This window comes from Capra hircus, chromosome 11 (genome assembly GCF_001704415.2).
Source record: "Capra hircus breed San Clemente chromosome 11, ASM170441v1, whole genome shotgun sequence".
In the NCBI taxonomy this organism is placed as follows: Eukaryota; Metazoa; Chordata; class Mammalia; order Artiodactyla; family Bovidae; genus Capra; species Capra hircus.
The window spans coordinates 62,762,742-62,786,197 of NC_030818.1; the positions used below are offsets into that span (position 1 = coordinate 62,762,742).

A 23,456-nucleotide genomic window follows, 5' to 3' on the forward strand; every position below is an offset into this window, starting at 1 on the left:
TTCCATGGCTGATTGACCGGAACCCTCATTTTCCAGCTCCATTCCCTCACCAGCTGGCAAGAGTGGCCCAAAACTACCCAGAGCAGATGAGCCTAGGATCCCATGACTCCCTCCAAGATGGCACAGCTGCCAAGGAGATCGCACTGGGTCTCCCCCACGACCCTATGGAGGACTGGGAGAGGGCCAGAGGGGAGCTGGACTGTATAAATGGGGGGTGGTGCTGCCAGAAGATGTGCAACAAATTTGTGAACCACTTGTGCTTTGGAATGCCAAACCTGGCCACAAGGGTGTTAGAGAAATGACCCAACGGCGGTCAAGAGCAGCTAGGAAGCAGGTGGAATAATTGGAGGTGAAGGGGGAAGACGGCTTGAGCTGGGGAAGCAGAAGCTGTAGTGGGTTCGGAAAGGAAGCTGCTGGAATACACCTGGGAGAAGGGTGATGAGGCCAAAGACAGGCCCAAAGAGGAAGGACCAGCCTCTAAATGAGGCTGTTTTAGATATACTGAGTATGAGACGGCAAAGCTTGGCTGAAGTCCAGAGCTTGGGAGACAGGTGAAAAAGTGAAAGTGTTAGTCACTCAGTCCTGTCTGATTCTTCTCCTATCCCATGGACTGTAGCCCATCAGGCTCCCCTGTCCATGGAATTCTCCAGGCAAGGATACTGGAGTGGATAGCTAGTCCCTTTTTCGGGGACTTTCCCGACCAAGGGATCGAACTCCGGTCTCCTGCATTGCAGGCAGATTCTTTACTGTCTGAGCCACCAGGGAAGCTGGGAGAGAGGTAGGAGCTGGAAATAAGTTTTCAGAGTCCTGGATGGATTAGGAACCCTTGGGAAAACAAGCAGAGTAGAGGCTCAGCGAAGAGCTGGTCACCAACTGAACCCTGGGAAAAACCCAATGTTAGAGTTGGAGAAGGAGGTTTGAGAAGCACCCAAGAGGCAGGGGGAGAACCAACAGAGAAAAGTGCTTCTGAGATGGAGACGGAGGGAGACGGTGATAGCACCAACTTCAGCGGAGGCAGGTGGGGGGTGGGAGGGGCACTGTTCACTGACATGGGCAGACGGTGACATACGAGCTGGCTGTACTCCAGGCAGAAGGAAACGGCAAACACACCTCTCTCATCTTTAACTGTTTATTGTATAATATAAAACTACAAAAGTAAGACTGCTCATTTCCATGTACATTAATCTGTCCAATTGTTCAGATTACAGCCCAAACCTACATGTGAATACAACCATCTGGGTTCTGATGTAACGTCTGTAATATTGCATAGAAAAGGCACAGCTCTCAGGTCTGTGGGGGAAAGGTTACACCTCCTTTTTGACAAAAGCCCTCCTCAAAAACCATGCACCAAACATGTTGCTATGTACATCTTTTCCAAATCTTGGTTGTATGGACCACACTTCTCTTCTAAACTTGTTATCCCCAAAAGACATCCACAATTTTTATTGGCTTTATTTGCAATAGTACTTGATCCTGGCTAATTTTCAAGAACCATTTAGACTCATTCTCAGAAGCCCTGAAAACAATTGTACATAAGTAGGATGCACACACTTCACTGCCACTGGCAGTTACAGGAAGTTAACCATTTACAGCCAGAAAAGGTTAAATATGCTCTTTTCAATTCTTTCCAGAAAGTGTATAAAGGTCCAATTTGTAACAGCAAGATTTTGAAATTAAGACAATTCATATAGAGAATAACAATCGCTGCACAAAGTAGAGTCTCTCTCTCTGGTTGGTTTTCTTTTTTTTTTTTTTTTTAACATCTGTCATCTGAGAAGGCTGCCCTGCAGATTCATAATTCATTATTTACCACCAAGGGTGGTTAATAAATTTAAGCTTTAAAAATGATCCGTAAGTTGACACTTTGGCTCTTTGGAGTTTATTTATTTAAGAAATTTTCCTTGATTGATCTCAGGGCAGTTGGGACACTCTGAGGGGCTATGGCAATAAACAGCACAATTGAGAAAGACACTCCTCCAGTGGAGGTGGCTTGGCTAGTTCTCACCCTTTGGTGTGAATGAGGGTGTCAGTGGTGTGGTTGCCCCTTCTGTCATAGAGAGAAAGTGCGACTAAAAAAAGTTTAAAAATATCAACCCTTTGATGCTTGATTTTCTTAAAAATTTGGAGGTATTAAAACATTCCTCATCCATACCTTTTGCATATTTCAAATAGACCCATATTTTAGAGGAGAGAGTAAAAATGAATGTGGACTGTGCATACGATGAGAAGACCCAGGGGTCTGGCTCAGACCCCCTTCTAGTACAGATTGACATTCCTACAGGAGAATACATTCCTACTTACATTCTGCACATGTTACCATCCAGATGTTGTTAGAGCTCCACAGTAAAATAAATATATTTACACAGAAAAAAAAAAGGAATAAATAACTTATGAAAAAAATCACTTCAAATTCAAAGCTCTTATTATTCTGCTCTCATCTTGTCACTTCATTGCACATCACTGTCAATAATTGTCCTCTCCCAGCCCCAGCCAGCATGTCGCTCTCCTAAAGGCACCTCACTTTGCCTGCCTGACTCTGAAACCCACGTGGTGTCCTTTAGGAGGGGAAAGGCACTGCCGCCGGGTAGCATGTGGACGCACGTTCCATGCTCGAACTGGGGCTCGGAGATCACACACAGGCTCACGTTCTTCCCTGTTGGGACATCGCTTTGTCAAAATAAGACACAAAGATAACTGGAACACTTGGTGGTTTTGTTCTTTCAAAAAAGGGCCACTAACTTCCCATGTTCTTCCTCATTAGACCTTGAATACCAAGAATTCATGGCAAGGGTGTCCAGAGTTAAAAAGCACTTGCGTGCTGCTGTTGGGGGTTTTTGTTTTGATCCTGAAGCCCAGCCTTATCAATGCGGGAGAGTGGGAGAACCACGTGTGGGCAACATTTCGCAGTGCTTATTTGAACTGCTGCCCAACATATGGGACTTGTTTAAACACACAATTTGCTAATCCAACCAAAGTACAGTTGTTCTAAGTTACTATCAATCAGTTTTTAACAATGGCAAATCAGCCGCCTTACCCTGTTATTGTCCGGGATAATGAACACTATTGTGCACGGACATGTATGTGTCTGTGTGCGGCATGTGGAGGGTTTGCTGGGTCCTCCAGTTAGCAGAAGCATGGCGTCTGGGCGGTCTTGTTCTCTACAGGAAAAGGAAGCCCTTCAAATGGACAGGCACAGTGACACTGGAAGCATCTACAAAAACCCTCACCTTAACTATATGGTCCCTGGTCCTATTATAGGGAATGACACATCCGCAGTAGTAAGAAGTGTCTGGTGGAGGGTGCTTACAGGAGAACAGTGCAATTTGATCGATTTCTCACTGCTTGAATGAGTTGATAATTAGCCTTTAAAAACACATTTAGGTGGGTGGGTAGGGGCTGGGGTGGGGGGGAGTAAATCAGAATGTAGAAAGATTTAATCATATCATACACAAATCTTTTGCTTAGATGAGCAGTTCCTTCATCACAAATGTATTTGCTTTGCCATGTGCATTATAAAAATAAAACTATCTATGGCTTGTTTAAAGTGCCATTTTATAAAGCTGTCTTTTTTTAATTGGCCAGAAAGACTCAATTTTATCCATGGCAAGAAGTGAGCAGAATTGGTGACTGAATATTGACAAATGACCAACAACAAAGACAACAACAACAACACAAATCCCATAATTTAAAAATTCTTAAATAAATATAAAAGTTATTCCTAAAGAAGCCATCTGCGTTTCAACAATATAGGTTGTAACCAGCTAAAGTACCATTGGAAGAAAAGAAAAAACTGAACAGAAAGGCCATAAACAATTTCGGCAATAAGCATGATACATCGCAAACATTTCAAAATTAAAAGTATATCACTAGGAATAAAAAGCTAGTTCTCCTGGCAGAGAGAGGATGGCAAAGTGGGGGGAGAAGGGGACATGCATAGAAAGTCCTGTGTATTTGGGTAAAACAGCCTTGTAAAGTGAAGTTAAAGCAGTTGATTGGAGAAAGCAACCAGATCAGAGGCCGTGATGTAATGGGGCCAACTCCTGGTTCAAGAGCCATGGGTGTCACACGAGTACATCCCAGGCTGGGCCGAGGAGAGTCAGGCTCACTGTGGTGATCATGAAGATGTCATTTTCAGCACTTAGCAACAGAGGGAACGAAAGCGCTAGGGAAGGGAAGCTGGAAAAGACAACTGAGCAACATGATGGATGCCTTCCGGGGGAAGAGTTCCTTCTTGGTGAGCCCTAAGCATTGCAATAGGGTTTAATTCCATGAAGGGGTTGGTTGCTTTTCATAAAATTCTATTCGTGTGTAAAATTTCAGGTCTTCATAAAAATTATGCTAAAAAGGGAAAGATCTGGGGTTTTGTTTAAAAAAAAAAAAAAACAATTAAAAGCACAGACTTGGCATAAATAGAATACTTGGTAGACTTCCCCTTCAGAGAGCGAGCGAAAGAGAACCATCATGTAAACCCGGAGCTCCATGGCTGCCTCCCGCCAACTGCTTAATGCAAGCTTGATGAGCACACGTGGCTCTGGCTTTGGAAGTCACAGTGCTGGCGGGTGTTCATGCCAGGGGGTCAGTGCTCATGAAATCTGGGTGTGATATCTCCTGGCCCTTTTTAAAGCGCTGTGTGTGTGTGTTTGCATCTGGGGACATCAACTGCGGATTGATTTGATCCAATTTTCTCTTTGCACCAAACACATATAAAACATTACAACTCTATAAAAGTACAAGTGCAACTTGTACATCTGAAGTTTGCAGGAACTATGTGAGCAAATCCTATCAAAATAGCTATCTCATATGTATAAACAGCATTTGTTTTTAGAAAAACAATATCATAAACTGCAGAATCTGTACAAAAATATAAAATAAATTTGGGCAGCAGTTTCTAAACAGCCATGTAAATGCAACACTTACGAGGAGTAGTTAATGCCTCTAAAAAGGCTGAATTGCCAAGTCAACCTATACAGGGCGAAAATGCCGGAAAAGGTACTGAGATTATCTAAATAATATATATATATATTCTTTTTGTTTTTTTACCTCTTGCAATAAAACTTATAGAAAAAATAGACAAATATGCACATGCAATTTACAGCTTTCCCAACTTATTCCTTGTGCTTCACTTGAACTGTTTTTGTCATTCAACACAGCCACATCGTCTTCAAATGTATTCTTTCTTATTCCGGGGTAGCAGGTCTCTGAGGAACCACTCAAAAAAAAGCGTATTAAAAGTGGTCATACTTGGATGAAGGCACTCCAACTCTGCTCAAAGCAAAAACTAGTGTGATCCTTTTGTAGAATGTTCTTCTCAGAAGAAGGCAAGCAAGGGTGCATGCACAGTGCGGAGCGCTGTCGGGGTGCAGGGGGTGGGGTGGGGTGGGGCGCAGGTGCGGGGGACCCCGGGGCTCAGGACCCGACCAGCACCTCCATGATATGGTCCAGCTCGGTGAGGTCCATCTTGAAAGGCTGGCTCGGGGCGACAGGCTGGCTGCTGTAGGGGGCCAGCGTCTTGAGGAGGTCATCAGCCGACACGGGGGACATCTTGGAGGCGGTCCCCGACGCGGACGTGCAGGGGTCGAAGTCGTACATGGACGTGTCAATGTCGGCGAAGAGGATGTCGTCCAGCGTCAAGTCTGTGAGGAAGCCCGTGGACGCGGTGATCTCAAAGTTGCCAGGCAGGGAGTCCATCAGTTTCGGGTCCTCGGGCCGGCCGCCGTCCTGCAGCCCCTCGGGTCTCTGAGGCGCGCCGGGCCCGCCGGAGGAGGAGTCCCCTTTCGGGCCGTCGGCCTCCGCGGCCTCCGTGGAGGTAGATGTGGGACAGAGCTCCTCGATCTCGTCCAGGGCGGAGGAGAAGCTGTCCTTTTCCGGCGGGAGGAGCGCGGGAGGCGCGAGTCTGGCGGGGGCGGCCGGCGAGGAAGTGCAAAACGTGTCCGGGTCGTCGTCCTCGAGCAGCGAGGCGGGGGTGAGGCAGGCCTCCAGGGCCGCGGCGCCGCCCAGCTCGCAGGGCGCGGGAGCGGGCTGGCTGAAGGCGGGCGGCGCCTCCCGGGCGCTGGCGCCCAGCGGGTCGGCGGCGGCGGCGGGCGGCGAGGAGGCGGGGAACGCGGGCCGCAGGCTGCCCTCCTGCTTCAGCTCCTCCTGGATGCGCCGCAACATGTTGTTGATGAGCACGGTCTTCTGCAGGCTGGGCTCGGTGAGGGGCCTGTGGTTGTAGAGCTTCATAAGGGAAATGTTGAAGATAGTCTGGCGCTGTAAGGTGTAAGACACCTTGGACGGACCGTCTGACGGGGACACGATTTTGCCTTCCAGCCCATCTTCATGCTCGTCAAACTTCCGTTTTCCTCCTTTCCCCAACATATATCTGCCAAGGAAGAAAGGAAGGAGATGGAATCAATCCCACAGAAACGAATTCCACCCGCCCCCCTCCCGTTTTCAAAAAAGATGCCGATTTCAGAGGTCAAGACTCAGGACATGAGTTCCCTGTCCGGGGCTGGTTACAACAGAGGAATTCATTGGGAAATCTACCTTTGTGTGGCGGTGGAGCAATTTTTATCACTGGGTAGTCTACTGAATGTATTTCTTGGGAAATGTGTACGACACAGACAAGTTAAACATTACCATGGAAACCGTGATTCTGACTTTCTCGCTTGTGTGCCTGTGCCTACCTACCCTGTTACCAAGCAGGTTCAACTTCCCTCCCTCCAACAGATCTATTTTTAAAACCCAAGAAAACACTTGACAATGCTATGACCTAAACAGGTAAAGGTGTCATAGATTACAGCTTGAACACACCTGGAATGATGAAAAGAACGCACTTGGAAAAAGGGGAACATGGACAGTTTTGGTAGAACTGCATATGCTTTCAAAACACTGCCTTCTTCCCCATCACGCACAGAGCCTTTCTGACTGTTTGGTGACATGTGGTGAAGGGCTTAGGCTGTATTAAATGACCACAGTGATGGAGCTGCCATCCCTTTTCTGTCAAGAATCAAGTGGAGGATTTCCCAACCCAAGTTTTTCCATGGCTAAGTTTCATCATAGGCTGTCATACCTGAGTGCAACTGGACTAATTTAAAATAAATTTGCTGTGATTATAAGTATTGCTGTTTGGGTACTGGGTACATTTCTTAAAATACCTACTGTGATTCCTACAGCGACCTCCTATCTCAGACCCTGAGCACTGGGGAACGGGTTTTAACTCCTGCCCACCTTGCCTGATATGGCAGCCTCCTCATGTGCTCTGTCCTGATTGAAGACACCCCCAAATGCCTGTGCTTCCTGGAGAGCAGCTGGCCCTTCCTCTCAGAACTTCAGCATCTAAAACAAGCAATCACAAGTCCACCGGTCTGTGTCTCACAGACCCCACTTTATAACCATTTAACCAAGAAAGCTGTCCTCGTGTCGTTCAGACCCGGAGACGTGCTTCTAATCAAGCTAGGCCCTTGGCTTGTTCCTTCCCCCTCTCCAAAGCTTACCCAGAGGGGCGTGTTAATGCTCTCCTCAAGGCCACTCACTCTTTTTCATGATGTCACATACAAGAAAGTGCTTTGCAGTTACCCAGCATTTTTTTCTAAAGGTGACTTGTCTTTTACTGAATGGCCTCCTTTAATCCTTTAACTCATCCCGCATTTAGGCTGTCTTGGGCACTATGCCAGAAAGTGGGTCGTCCCGCACAGGAATAAAGCCTGGTCTTCAAGGGGCTGAGCAACTTCTCCTACACTTCATTCTCATTTTAAAGTAGGAGTCTCATCCTAAAGGGATAAGGCTAACCATAATAAAACTTCCTTCTAGGGCTTTGTGGAAGAAGGCCAGGCATGCAGGTGGACACAGGGCCTGGCACACAAGTCCCATTCTGGGTGGCTGCCTTCATGTGCCTCAGTCTCCAGCAGAGAACGAAGACAACTGCAATCCATCAAGTCAGAATCAGCCTGAGACTTGGTTAATGCTCATAAAGAATGTGGAGTTACTTATAGGAAACACTTCCCCCCACTTCGTAAACATTAAGAAAATGACTGTCAATCACTAGGACCAAAGACCAGTCCCATAATTAACTGTTCTCTGAGGCAAAGAAGGTATGATAGTACCAAAGGGCTTATCTAGTGCTTCACATGACAGCAACATTGCCTACTGCTCAGTGCTGTCTCATTTGATTATACACTTTGCATAGGAGATTTCCTATCTAAAGTATCTGTGCCCATTTAAACCTGAGTGTGAATCAGAGAGGAGGTGACTTCATTTCACAATACCAAACACTTTCTACTTTATCCATCAGAAGTACTCCCGGACAGCTGTATTTTGAAACACATAACTGTATTCAAGTATATACCATTTGTATTTGCTTACAATTTAAGCATTTAATGCCAATTCCAGAAAAACTCCACTTTCACCAAAGGAAAAAAAAAAGTGAAAGTGAAGGTTGCTTAGTCGTGTCCAGCTCTTTGTGACCCCATGGGCTAATACAGTCCATGGAATTCTCCAGGCCAGAATACTAGAGTGGGAGCCTTTCCCTTCTCCAGGGGATCTTCCCAACCCAGGGATCAAACCCAGGTCTCCCGCTTTGCAACTCAGTCTTTACCAACTGAGCTATCAGGGAAGCCCTACTTTTACCAAAGAGCTCACCAAATGCATTTAGCTATCATATAAGGCAGTTATATAACCTATGTTATACACTATAATTTGAATGTACCCAATACACCCAAGTGTGTGTGAGTACACAAGTGCGCGTGCGTGCACGCACACACTCTCTCTCTTAAAACAGTGTTTCTCAAAGTGTGATCTATAGATGGAACCAGTCTGCAAACTGTTACTGGTTCACAATGAGATAAGCAGAGAATTCTACACTGCTTAGAAATTTTTATGGCAGATTTATAGAGTAATTATATTTTGTAAATAAAACTTTAAAATGAGGCTTCTATTTTTATATCCTTGTAACTCATTTCATTTTTTCCAGTATTCTGTCAGGTTTTACTGAAGTATTAGTCCATAAAGGAGAAAAAACACAAACAAGATGGTCTTTCATCACAGAAAGTTTGAGAAGCACTATCCCGAAATGTAAACCAAACACATGCCTCAAAACAAGTCTGTAAGCTCATGGGTACTTTAAATGTTTACTGGCTCTCGGAAGGAGAAGTAACACTCAGGAAAGACAATGCAGACGTTTCCTTTCTCTCAGTCATTCACACAGAACTGTCTTTTAAAGACTTGTTACCAGGAAGAAAACAACAGGACTTTTTCAATAACTCACATTTCTCTAGAAATAATCACCAAGCACATAGAACTTAACTATTTAACAAGCATGTGGTACTACAGGCATGGTTAGCCAAATGCTCATGGCTGAGGGAGATCTATGGAGATACTTTTCGGAGAGATTTCAATGTGAGAGGCACCTGATTTCCAATTAGAATAATCTAGCTGGTCATTATCGACTCAATAATAATTGAGCAAACTCCGGGAGACAGTGAAGGACATGGAAGCCTGGTGTGCTGCAGTCCATGGGGTCGCAAACAATCAGACGTGACTTAGCAACTAAACAACAACAACAACAAAGCTGTCACAGCTCTGTGATGCGATATGGATCCGAGTGATTTAAATAGGGAAAGCCTGATGAGACATCTGTAATGCTGTCTTGAAGGGGAAGGAGGAGGACCTGGGTAAGCCAAATCCGTGAGCAGGAACAGACAGACGAACTGAATCTTGGATGTTTCTCAAATGTGTAAATAAGGACCCGTGATAGAGTATCTCTCAAAGCAGGTTTGGCTTCATTTTTCTATTTTGTTTTATGAGGCAAACTGCTCTACACACCCAGTAAGACTGCAAAGTGCACACAATCTTGATTTGTAATCTGAACTCTATCTACATTTTTACAAAAAGGAGTGAAAAATGACATGCTAAAATCTAACCCACATTCTTATATAGAACATTAAATTTTTTTTAATTTAAAATTTGTAAAAAAAAAAAAAGTTTTCCCAAAGTTTGCTTAACACGCTGTTGAGAGTTCTGTCTGCCCACGTTCAGAAGAGGCCTCCAACTCCTGGAAGTGGGAGGGAAGTGCGAAGGACCTTCACTCGGAGCTGTGTGAACACGGAGCAGACACGATTCAAAGACAAGACAAGCCTCTCAAAAACACGAGGGCCAGGCTGCCCAAAGCCTTTCCTCAGGCACTTCAAGACAACAGCAGTAGCTCTCCAGGCCACTGGAGAGGCACGTGACCTTTTAAAAGGCCCCACTTGGCTGCAGAGTGAAGATGGAGCAGTAGCTGGAGGTCATTAAGGGCTTCAAGGTAACAGGGGTGGGGGTGAGGGGCTGGCAGGAGGTGTGTGCTGTTCCTGCATGAGAGGCCCCTTGGAGTGGAACTGGACACTGGAGGGTAGCCTGAAGTCCCTGAGAGAGGAGCTTGTGACAACTTGGTTTCCAGGCTACCCGGAGGCTCAGCACCTCACTTTGCCCCCTCCCTCGACTTGTGAAGACCCAGGCCCAAAGCAGATGTCTTCTACCCAGTCTTTCAGTCGAAAGCCCAAAGGGGCTGGTTAGAGACTCTGACATGGAGGAGTGAGGTGGGTGCTCCCTCCCTTTCCTGTCCACCTAGAGGAGTCTAAAACTAACCACAGTCACTCTTTTTATTGAATATTCACTGGCTTTTAATATACAGTTCAAGATAAAATACCTTCCCCTCCCCAATAAGCTTGTTAGAAACAAACCCCTAACATTCTGATTTGCTTAACATAAATTTTGGCAAGTATTAACTGCAGCAATCTAAGTTTTGAAAAGAGAGAACAAAAACTCATAGGGAGGAATACAAATGAACACTTCTCTGTGGGAGTTTTCCAGGAAGTTTAATAGTGAATAAAACTCTCCAGATATCAAACCTGGCTTTCAGTCGAGCCACTTTCACTAGGAAGGACCCTGCCCTCAAATGCTACAAATCTGCCCGGGGCAGATGGTCAACAGTAACGTCACTAGGCGATTCCTCAGAAGAGAAAGAACCAGAGAAGCAGGAAAAGATATTATTTGGGGGTTTGCAATTCCAGATTCTAATGACTCCCACAGTCAGGAGTCAGAGATCAGTACAGACTAGGTGACTGGAGGGAGACTTCCGGAGATAGGATTTGAGGTTTATATTTAAGGCAGGATTGCCTCTCAGTGTACATGTCCCACCCCAGACGGTAAGCTGTCAGAGGGTTTTAGACAGTTCTGTTCATCTCTGTATCCTCAGGGTAAGTCAGTCCCTGACACACAGAAGATGCTTCAGAAATAGCGGCTGGATGAATAGTAAATGGAAAGAATGAGAAAAGACATTGAGGGATAGCCAGAGAAGGACTGTAAAACAAAAACAGAGATGTGTCTTTGGCTCTGAGTGTAAACTTGGCGTGAAGGGAGGGTATGACCAAGGGGAAGGCTGAACGAACCTCAGAGGGCACAGCTGTACAGGGCAGGTGTTAAGTAAGGAGATCTGTCGGGACCTGAGGCACTGAAGGTGGGCAGTGCCCACCTGCATTCAGAAAGATGTGCGTGCCTCTCTCATTCTTCAGTTGTCAAACTTGAGTGAGCATCAGATTCACAAAGGGGGCTTGGTAAAAGAATGCTCCCCCCCACCCCCCACTATCCCAGATTCTCATTCATTTGGTCTGGTGTAGAGGACTGAGATCTATATTTTCAGCAAGTTTCCAGCTGATGCTGGTCTAGGGACCTCATTTTGACAACCACGACTTCCTTTTTTCCCCATCCAGCTATTTCATATTTAAGCCTGAGAATACCTTTACTCAATTAAATCTGAGTCTAAACTGCTTCCCTATTTGTGCCTAAACAGGTAAGGAAACAGAATGAGTAGCTTTCTGATGGCAACAGACATCAAAAAAGAAAGACTACATGCAGAGGTAAGATGTCCTAAGCTCAATTTTAATGATAAAACTCAGTTTCTCAGACTGATACATGCGATACCACCAGCTCACTGGGGCCTAGGTTCTTCTTGCTGTGATCAGAGTGAATGGTAGTGAGGCCCAGTGTCCAAAGAGAAACTGAAATAGTACCCATGTGCTAAAAGGAGCATTTCATAGCTTTTATATTTTTAAAGCACTACAGGAAAAAGATGCAAACATTTAAAAAAAAAAAGAAAAAAGAAAAAACAAGCAATCAAAATAGTTCTCTTAAACTCAGTGCTTTTTCAATTATTTTAAAGCTATGTCTTAGAAAAACTGTTTACAACACTGTCCTTTAATATTATTTGAACTGTCAAAATAAATGTTACGATTTCCCCTCCTTTTTTTGTTATTTTAGTAATACAAACACTTATGTCAAGGGCTGACTTTCAATAGCTCGCAGCAAGAGAGCTGCTTTGCTCCATACAAAACCCCAGCCCAAAAGGCTGTCTACAAATGGCTGAGCACCAGGTTCCCCACGAACTAATTATGATTTTAAAATTAACAATATTAAATCCACTTTTGCAAACCACCACTTCTGTCATCCCCACTAACAACAACAAAACCCACTGTTTTAACCTGCAGCCTGCTGTGGCCACTAGTGCTTCCTAGAGGCCCAGAGCCTGGGGGCCGCTGACTTGATAGGAGCACGGAGGGGCTGTGCGCGACCCCTGAGGGCAGCATCATCTCCGGGGCTTATGAGAAGCCCAAACTGGGAGCCTGCCCCAGCCCACCATGGGGGCTGGCTTTCTTACTCAGTAGGGGGGGGGGCGGGGTCAAAAAAAGATGCAAAAGACTTTAACTCAGTTTAGCCCCCCAAACAGAAGGAAAACCCTCCAGAAGGAAAATCCTACTCAGTATCCAAGGGAATAAATGCTGCAAAAGGTGTTTTAAAAGAAGGTCAGGATTGATAGCTTAGTTCCAATTTCTGAAGGGAGGAAATCACTGGGGAAGCTAAGACTGACCATATGATCAAAGAGGCAGCCAGGAGGGGCAGCAAGCGGCCAGCACACCAGGGCAGACGTGGAAACAGCTCCCAGCTCCGCACCACCCGAGGCTCACACACACTCGTTTGTCCACACACAGAGGCAGGGCACACGGGGGAATCCTGGAATTTATTACTTTAAAACACCTCAAGGCTGGATGGTTTGCACCTTGTGTACATTTCCAACAGCTTGTTCCAGTTTCCTTTTGGACCACTAAGTGACAAGTAGAAAGCCAGGGTGTTCCTTTCTCAGGAGTGTAGCGGGCTTCACGATTAAGTGACATGTCTCAACAGTCAGTTTACAGGGCAGAGCTCAGTCCTGGTGTCTGCCATCAGGGGAGGGTAGTTCCTAGTGGGGCCCTGGGCTCCCCGGGAGCGTGTCTCACTCTACGTCCTCACCAGGCTGAAGAGGCTGGCGTCTGCTGTTCGATGAGCCGCTGGCCTGCTATGCCCGTGTCACTAGTTAACAGCTCTCAGGTGAAAGGCTCAGTCCCGGGTCTCCCCAACCACACCGTCCTGTGTGACTGCTGGTGACTACGGGCTGCTGAAGGGTCCAGAAGTGCCCATGCTAACACTAAAAACCATAAAAACGAGGCGTTCACAGTAACGCTAATGACTCAGAATGATGACTTTCCCTCACAGAGCTACCCAGTTTGAAGAAAAAAGAAGCTATGATGTGTGACGAGTGTCTTCAAGCAGGCTAGCAGAAGCTATTTCCTCATTCAGACATCCTGAGCCGCCAAACCCAAAGTTAAAGTCCTTTAAATGGAAACACGCGCACACTTTCAGTTTCTTTCCGGGGCAGTGGAAGAAGAAAGAAGTTGCCCCTGGCAAAACTACTGAGTGGGTGACAGTCTCTCCAGAGCAGGAGAGAGGCTGGCTACAAATGCCGGTGAGACAACTTCTGAAACACAGAATATTCTCATCTCTCCCCTCTGACGCCTGCCTTAGGGTATGCTTTGGGTCCTGCTCTTGAGGTGGTCCAAGTGGAGAGCCCCTGCTCCTGACCAGGACGCCTGCCACCAGCCTCCGGCGAACTCTGGGAAGAGCTCTTTTGTCAGCTGGTCACCCAGCACCTCCCGGGCAGGAAGGAGAGGCCCCCTCCTTGTTCCACAGGGGAAGCCAGGTTCCCTTAGACAACTTTCTATACTGTTAAAATATTACACCTTAATAAACATCCAACACTCAGGAATCTGATAATGGCTATGCTTTTGACATCCTTCCTCCCCCAGGTAACAGCAGAAGCCACGGGGTGGGGGTTGGGCGACACGACTTAGACAGGACACCCTGAAGGGACATGGGGTGGGGGGGGTGGGGGATGCTGGCAGATCTGGGAGAGAGCTGACAGAAAGTGGGGTACTCCCAAAGCCAGTGCTCTGGGACAACCTAGAGGGATAGTGGGTAGGGAAGTGGGAGAGGGGGTTCAGGATGGGGGGAACACATATGTATACCCATGGTTGATTCATGTTGATGTATGGCAAAAAGCATCACAATATTGTAATTATCCTCCAATTAAAATAAATTAATTTTAAAAAGAAAGTGGGGTGCCTGCAAGGATCTGCCAGCGGGGGTGTTCCATGCACTGTGACCCGTGCAGTTCCCCAGTTCCTGGGGGTGAGCCTCCGGGAGGCCATGCGGGGGTCAGCACTCCCCGAGGCTGCCTGCAGACCCCAAAGCGACTGCTTCCGGCCTCCGGGAATGGCAGAAACACGGGCAAAATTCCAACAGGGAGAAAGCCTCTGCGTGTTTACTCCCAGAAGACAAGGGAGGGTGAGTAACTGAACCCCTAAAGCTGCCCCTATCGGGGAAGTTTTCTTTTTTCTTTTTCTTTTTTTAAGCCCAAGCTCATCCAGGATGAGGTCCCTGCAGTAACATCCATGCTAATTGCTAAGTAAGACAAAGCCTTCCCTAACAAATCAGCAATGTAATTATGAAGCCAGTCACTAGATCAAGCCAGTTAGGCGCGCTCGGCGCGGCTCGGAGGGTGTAACCCGACACCACTGTTTGCGGAGGCGCCTCCCCAGGCTCTCCCGGCGGCGCTCTCCGCCGCGGGTAGCGCGCGGCCGCGCATCCGCGATCAGACTCCAGTCGGACGGGTCCCGCAGCGAACAATCCCCGGGCTTTCTCGACAGCGTCTTAAAGCCTGGAGACAAACCGAAATTCGGCCAGGAAGTCAGCCTCGAAGTCAACAGCTTTTACTGTTTGGGGATGTAAGAAACTCTTGCCTACCCTCCTAGGACTTTTATCTACTTCTATGAAATTGCAGACGGTTTCTGACTGGTTTGTCAAACATAACCTTTCCTCTTGGAAAAAGAAAAGGACATTTTCAAATGTTGATAACTGCATTTAGCAAACAAATCCTGAGAGATAATATTTCAAGTGAATATTTCTTAGGAATAAATTATGGCCTTGTTAATAAACATCTGTAAAGAAACAGGTTTTTTAGACTGTAACTGTTAAGTAATAGAAAATATTTCTAATATCCTGTCTTACTGGTTCCTCAGCCAGCTGGGAACTTTAGGTTTTAGACCTAACTCTTAGGAAGCTAGGGACATAAGTCACCTTCCAAAGATACTGAGGATGTTTACAATCCTTAGTTTATGTAACAATTTTGACTAAAAGCACTGCACACCTAAAGCAAAAGACTGAGCCGAATTATACAGTTTCTAAATTTAAGATAAGCAAAAAAAAAAAAAAAAAAGATTCTAAGCCTGGAATAGGCTTTAAAATACTCTAGGAAAAAAAAGACCATGAAGATGAAACAAGACTGACAAAATATTGATGGCTGTTAAAGCCCAATGATGAGCACAAGGGGATGCACTGTACTCTCTCTATTTTTGAGTGTGTTTGGAATTTTCCATAAGAAAAAGGTAAAACATGTACACACACATCAATACATATTTTTTAAATTCTACAAATTTAGACAAAGTCAAACAAACACAATAAACTATTTACACCCTCAGTGAGAACTCTGATGTTAACTTGATAGGCTATTTTACTCAGAAAACGCTATAAATGCTCTTTGTAAACAAACATGCCCACTACAAGTTGGAGCTCCTCTTGAGCTTTGAAAGAGTATCACATCTAACCACAAAGGGGCGCAGGAGAGCAACAGGCACTCCTGAATTCTGAGTATTCACCGCAATTTCTATCTACAGATCTCAAAGTATACACATTTCCAAGACTGTTCCCTAATTCAGGTCTCCATAGGACACTGCTTGGCAAGCCAAGAGCCCTGCCAAGACCACACTATATTATGCTATGGTTCGAAATCTGGAAATATTGTATAAAGAAAAGGTTGTTGTCTGTATATAAGCAACACTGATGTTTCAAAATCCATGACTAAAATCCCTGGAGGATTCCTGAAGCAAGAACACACACAACAAACACACAGCCTGAGTCATAAGATGTGGACTGGGAGAAGCCAGTAGTTCAGAATTTCCACTGGGGGTCCTAAAGGGATCTCCAACCACACAATGAGTATCAAGGTTAGCAGTAGGAATTTTACTAGGATAGAAAAGCCTTCAACAATCCAATTGCTTTGTAATAACAGGAAATTGCCTCCACACTGAACAGAAATGGCTTCTGGCAGTTTTTTGGGAAAACTTCATAAAGAATATTGGGGAGGAGCCGTTAAATTGTAAAACAGTGGTAACCTTAGAGAGATCATGAAGCAAGTTGATTATATAACTTGCTGGAATTCTCCCTATGTAAATTACAAATTACACCACTGTTTGAGGTATTGAAGTTCTATGATATTGTATGTTCATAAGAGACGAACTATTATCACCAATCTTTCCACAGGAAACTTGGTAAATATGAACCATTATAATATTATTTTTATAAATAATATATTATAGACATTAAAAATTATGATGCTATTCCACACTAATTTGTTGTTAGGAACTCAGCTTTAGCATGCTGAATCTAAAGCCTCATTATCATTAAGGGAAGGACTTCTTAGATTTGAATTTCTTTCCCTTAAGATTATTTGCCAGTAAAGGCCAACCAGCCTTGTCCCACCCCCATTCCCCTGCATAATGAAAACATTTTTTTCTCCAGTACTTATAATTGCTTGGATGGGATTCTGGTTTCAACTCTCCTGTACTATCTCTTCCCCAAAGATACCTTGTTTTTCTGCTCACACTAGAGACCCTTAATAAACAATGTCAGAGGGGAAAAGGCTTAGGGTTGAAACCAAATACTTTGCCAAAAGTATGTGATGGTGTTTTTTTTTTTTTTAAAGAAGGCCTTCAGATACATAAAACAGTCGCACCAACACAGGTAAACATAATTTGCTAGAACAAATCTGTGAAAATAAAATTTCATCTTTTTAAAACAAAACATTACTACCTTCTAGGTTTTGTTAGCCAACTAACTTGTCACTGAATAAAACTAACAAAAACTAAGTATGCTACATTAGGGAGTGTTGTTATAAAAGTGTTTTTAAGGGATATTATTAATTTCTAATCTCCTGTTTTAAAATTGGTAATGCTTCAATACTGTGAAAAATCACTTAAAAGACATACTTTATATTCCTCAAAAATACAGAACTTAATCTTCTAACTTCTACATGCAATCTAAAGAGAAAAACCAGAGAAATATTCTTTATTTACTTACTCATTGAGTAAGTCTAAGCATTGTATATAGTCTAAATTTGAATTCCTCAAAAGAAAACTATCCCTAAAAAGAAAACTATCACATTTCTATAATATGACATATGAGTATTAAAATTTAAGTAAGTAAAGTCACTCAGTCATGTCTGACTCTTTGCGACCCCATGGACTGTAGCCTACCAGGCTCCTCCCATGGGATTTTCCAGGCAAGAGTACTGGTTGCCATTTCCTTCTCCAGAGGATCTTCCCAACCCAGAGATCGAACCTGGGTCTCACTCATTGTGGGCAGACACTTAACCGTCTGAGCCACCAGGGAAGCATATTAAAATTTAAGGTACGAGGTAAAAGAAATATACTTCAGAGAAGCGTGAGAGGGAGGAAGGGCTTCCTTTGTGGTTCAAAGGGTAAAGAATCTGCCTGCAATGCAGGAGACTTGAGTTCAATCCCTGGACTGGGAAGATCCCCTGGAGAAGAGAATGGCTACACACTCCAGTATTCTTGCCTGGGAAACCCCATGGACCGAGGAGCCTGGTGGGCTACAGCCCATGGGGTTGCAAAGAGTCGGACACGACTGAAGTGACTAACACACACTAAAGGGAAGAAACAACTATTCTACTATGTAAATATCTATTTCATTCATATTCAGAATGTTTAGTTAATTCTAAAAATTAGGCAGACTCCTAATAAGGTTTTACAAAGACAACTTAAACTTTACCTCATACACTTGAATAATTCACAGAGTAGAAAAAGGAAAGGAGGATACAAACTAAGCTTGAAGGCAGTGAATGATACTTTGTAAATATGACAGCCCTTCTTTAAAAAAAAATAATTACTTTGGGGCTATTCTGAGATAAAAAGTATTTCTTCCGAAGGATTTCTGAGCATTGATAACTAATGACCCACAGAACTTTACACAAAGTCACTCAGTCAAACATAATAAAAGTAATCAGAGTACCACACTGAAAGCAATACATATTTATTTTCTAAGGAAACTACCTCTCAGAACTTCAACCTGTAGGAGCTTCAAGGACCTTTAAGGAGATCTTGCCTCCACCCCACCCCACTGCCACCCCTGAACATTCTGTTCACCCTGCCTATCTTTAGAGGCTTCCGAAGCAAGAATGCAGGTGCCACTTGAGGAATCCACGTTTTGAATTTGCTAACCAACTACTGCTAGACAGCTAACAACCGTCATCAGGTAAAATCTATTTTATTTTCTATTTCTGGCCATAATAAAAATATTTTTTAAAGTAGTCTGTTAAAAAAAAAAAAAACTATTCAGAAAAGACCATCACCAGGTTCGTGAGAAGCACAGAGGCAGTGCAAAAATTTCTGCATCAGCTACAGACCACGGTGCTCAAATTCCTCTGCCAGACCTGTTTTCTGTGACAGCAAGTAAGACACAGAAGTACACACATATGGAGGTTCCCTCCTCAAGAAAAGGGAAGAAATCTGAAAAGCAAATCTGTATCAAGTATTATTAAAAAATGGAATAAGTACTAAGACAGGTTGAGATTAAAACAGTTGCCACCTCGTTATCTCACTGGCGTGGCTAGAATTTTATGCAAACCTGTTCTGGTGTAGAGATGACCTTGGGACTTTCAGATTCCCTGAGTTTAACTCAACACTTCTAAACACCAGGGTGGGGTACTCCAGCCGGCCTGCCTGAAGCCGGCGAGCTGTGGCTGGCGTGGAATGATAAGCAGTCAGCCAGAAGAGCAGAGCAAGGGGCTAAAGGTTGATCAGCAGCAAGTAACGCTTCATTATTTAATTTTCTGACCACAGGCACCATCAGGGAAGACTTCTGACTTTTGTGGAACAGGTTCACAGAGGCAACTTGAGTGAGTGAGTGAGTGGGGCTGTGTGTGTGTCCTAGAGAGTCAGAAGCCCTTCCCGGTCACTGTTCTACTTCATGAAACTCCTCAGAAGCACACAAACGCCTGGTTTAGCCTCCTCTTTTCAGTTAACCACTTATGAAGGTTTTTAAAAGAAAGAAAGAAAAAAAAGCTTAGGATTAAAGAGCAACTCTGAGAAGCTACAGGTTTCTGCAAGGGGACAGAGAGAGAGTAAGGCCAGACATAAATGAGTGTTCACAACTGAGGTCTGCTGCTTGCTACCCGGAGTTACCAGAGAAACAAAGCTGCCTTTGGGCACCTAAAACTAGTCGGACCTGCTGTAGCAGTTGCGCAGTCCGCCCGGCGCTGTCCCCCGCTCCCCTCCCTCCGGCCCCCGCCCCACGCATCCGCATGGCTCACTCCACTCGGGGCAGCGCCGAGTGGGCACACTCGGCCCTGGCTCTGCTGTCCCTGCTCAGGGGCAGGCCCAGCTCTGGACACACGGGCGTGCAAGTGTGAGAGGAGGCCAAACGAGACAGCAGATGCCGACTCCATTCTGAACTGAAAGCTGCAGTGGGTGCAGAACACGGCTTCTGTGCTCCTGGGTTGCTAAGACAGATACACCAAATTGTGGCACTGGCTGCTGGGACTCCAGGCAGGGATCCCCGTATAAGTTCAGGGGAGGGATGGGAGACCTTGAGAGGAGACGAAGGAGGCTTTCTAGCTCCTGGGGCCCTCGGACCACAAAGAGAAATGAATTCTCTTCCAAAAGGGAGTTTTCATTGTCTGGGGTGCTTGTTGAAATGACATGCATCTGGTTTGTCCTATGAGCAATCATACATTTGCAAAGATATTCTGATGTTTTTATTTTTGAATTTCTATTTCAAAGAAAATTTTTAGACAGCCAAGTATGTTTTGTTTGTCTCATGATCTTCAAGGAAAAAAAAAAACCCAACAAGGCATCCATTTATTACCCAGAATAGGAATGTCGTCTTTTTGGCCTGACATATGCCATTCACAGATTCATACAAAGAATGAACTGCCACACAGTGCTCATAGAGAAAGACACTGCTCCACACAATGAGTGATGGGCGCTCTGGGGGACAGTGCTGCTCACAGGACTGCCCCGCATCTGTATAGAGGGGCAGAAGTTTGCCTTTAACGCCAATTGCACTGGCCATTGGAGATAATCATTTTGTTTAAAAGATATGCCAACTTTGGTGAGCTGCTCTTTCCTTCAAGAATATTAGAACTAACCATATGTAAAGTAGATAACCAATGGGAATTTGCTGCAAGACACAGGGAGCTCAACTGGGGGCTCTGTGACAACCTAGAAGGGTGGGATGGGGTGGGGGGTGGGAGGGAGGCTCAAGAGGGAGGGGACATATGTGTACCTGCCACAGGCTGATTCATGCTGATGTATGGCAGAAACCAACACCAACATTGTAAAGCAATTATCCTCCAAGTGAAAATAAATTTAAAAAAAAAAGAATATTAGAATTAAATTAAATATCCACACATTTCTTTAAGCAGGAGTCCTAGCTTGGGGGTTTCTGTTGGCTGTTTAAGGAATAATTATTAACAGTTGGTAGAAAAGACATGATTTGTGCATATGCAGTGGCCACCGCATTTTTAGATGATCCTGTTCTGCTGGTCAGTGCTGATTAATGGAAAGACCGTGAAGGTGGGTGTCACCCTTATTTCAAGGCCATTTTCACTTAAAACTGGAGCTTGTCCTCTGGTGCCTTGAGCATACACCTGATCTTTGCACTCAGTAATCAGAGACACTTCTCTCTCCTCTCTCTCCCCCCACCCCACCCCTGCTTTGCCAAGAAACTACTGCAACTATAACTATCTCCTACAGGATAGGCTGTAACACTAAATATGAAATTTCTGTAGCAACAAAGTTTTAAGAAATTCTACAAGTGAGTTAGAGTTCATACTCCAAAATATCATCTTAACCTACACATTTTTAAAGTCTATGTTACAATACTAACAAAGTTGTCTTGATTTTTTTGATGTAACAAAATATAAAATAAAACTTCATGCTTTTTATTAGTATTTGTTTTTTAACAAGAAACCACAGCAAAAGAAACTTCTAAAAGTTTATTTTGTAGCTTTTATCTTTCTCAATAGCTAAAGTGTAAAATATTTTGACCATGGGCAAACTTTTAGTATAACTTGTTACTGATAATTTGAAGTATGCTTTTATTTTTATTTTCTTCATCATTTTAATTTTTTTTTAATTTAAATAAAAAGGTTTTGCCATACATTGACATGAATCCACCACGGGTGTACATGTGTTCCCAGTTTAATTTTTGACAGAAAAAACCTTGATTTATTTGTACATATGTATCTTCAATGTCCCCTTATATGCTTTTTATCTATTTTTTGTGTGTGCACCTTTCTAAGTAGTGTTGCAACTCATTCTGCCATTGGAACACTGTTTAAAATAGCATATGCCAAAAGCTATCCGCTGCTACACAAATTTGAGTTTTAAAATATCAAAATAAATACCATTTAACTATGCTCATTATTAATAATTTAGTGCACGGCAACTGGGTAAAGTTTATATTTCAGCTTCTCAATTAAATAAAAGGCTTTCAAGGGGACAATTCAACAAACAGAAGTCTAAAGGGTTTATAAATGTGAGCTAATATCCCTTTCTTAGTTTTTTAAGGGAAACAGGCCCAAGCAGCTGTTACCTAAGAAGCTGTGACACTCGCTTGACAATAAAACTGTTCCCTAGGACATTCATGTCCTACACTTAGTTGGTATTATAAAATTTAAGTCTCCTATCTATTGTAATTACCCAAGGAACAGAGCTGAATGTTTAAAAAATAAAAGGCTGTCCGATCCATTTCATAAGCTTTCTCACCTGAGAGCAACATGCTTATGCACATTTTAATTAGGAGGAGGGGAAAGAAATAAAGTTATTTTAAAGGGTTCCAAACTTGATGAACAACATAAACAACTTTATATTTACGTATAATATCTCTAAGTAAATCAACAAAGTTAAAGGCAAACTTTCTAACATTTATCCCTCTCTTTTTTTCCCCCCCATGAAGAAATAGCTGAAATGAACAGGAAAGTAGAGATCTACGAACAAGCTCTTCTTGCTCCTGCCAGAAGCTGAGATCTCAGAGGATGGGTATTTTCATCCTCAGAGCACACCCTACCACACTCAAATCAGAATAGACTGCTATAAAAAGGGGGAGGAGTGGGAGGAGCTCTAGGGGTGAGTTATGGCTTCTGGGTAGCTGAACAACTACCCCCCCCCCCATCAGCAAAACAACCCAGAGGCTCTCAGGTGGACTGTCCTCCAGGGGTTGAGTGGAGCCAAGAGCCCACTTCACTCTTGTCAGAGACTCCTCTCTAATTATAAAAGGCTACTTTGAACACTTAAGGCCTCAGGGATCCGATTGGCTAGTACCACTTCTAGGCTCTTTACACACGTTATGGACATTTCTTAACATATATTGAGAAATCACAAAGCATATTTCATGAACAAAGCTTGAAAACATTTACTATCTTCCTTAAGACCAAAGGAGGCTGTCCAGCTTGACTCAAATGAAAACTGGTACAGTCTGAGACTGGACGTCTCACCTTGCTGATTGCCCTTCCCCATTAAGTGCCTGTAAAAACTTACTCTCCACCTCCTGAAACATCCTGAAACTAACCCAGCTTGGGAGCAAAAAGTTATTCTAAGACAATGATACCTAATCTTTTTGTGAAATTTAAGGCTAAACACAGAATTCTACTCCCATCTCAATCTATTACTATTATTTCTGCTAAAAGTAAGATAACTGCTGGCCAAGGGAGGGTGGAGGGAATTTATGATTTTCTCTCGATGCAGAGGCGCTCTGAAGGCACCACGTCTTGGTACAAAGTCCAGGGCCTGGGACAGCTGGCTCCCCTCGGCCCCCTCCCTCTCAGTCAGAGGCGGTCACCACTAAGATGACTTTTAGATTTCTAACTAAAAAACTAATGAGACATCCAGTTTAACACATTCAAAATCAATTCACTTGGGCACGGGCGAAAAGAGGGCGGAGAAGGATGTTTCTAAGCTAAAACACAGGGCAACTCACAGAAATACACTAAAGCAAGC

The 23,456-nt window shown here is 44.1% G+C and overlaps 1 protein-coding gene across 2 annotated transcripts in view; it reads right to left on the minus strand.

Annotated features, from left to right (window-relative positions):
• The window catches only part of SERTAD2 (SERTA domain containing 2), a 112,881-nt gene continuing 90,540 nt past the window's right edge, over positions 1,116-23,456 (minus strand). For both annotated transcript variants that reach the window (XM_018055425.1, XM_018055424.1), the window contains exon 2: positions 1,116-6,358. In XM_018055425.1, coding sequence (XP_017910914.1) covers positions 5,407-6,354 — 948 coding nt within the window. In that variant the 5' untranslated portion in view covers positions 6,355-6,358 and the 3' untranslated portion in view covers positions 1,116-5,406. The remainder of the gene's footprint in view (positions 6,359-23,456) is intronic.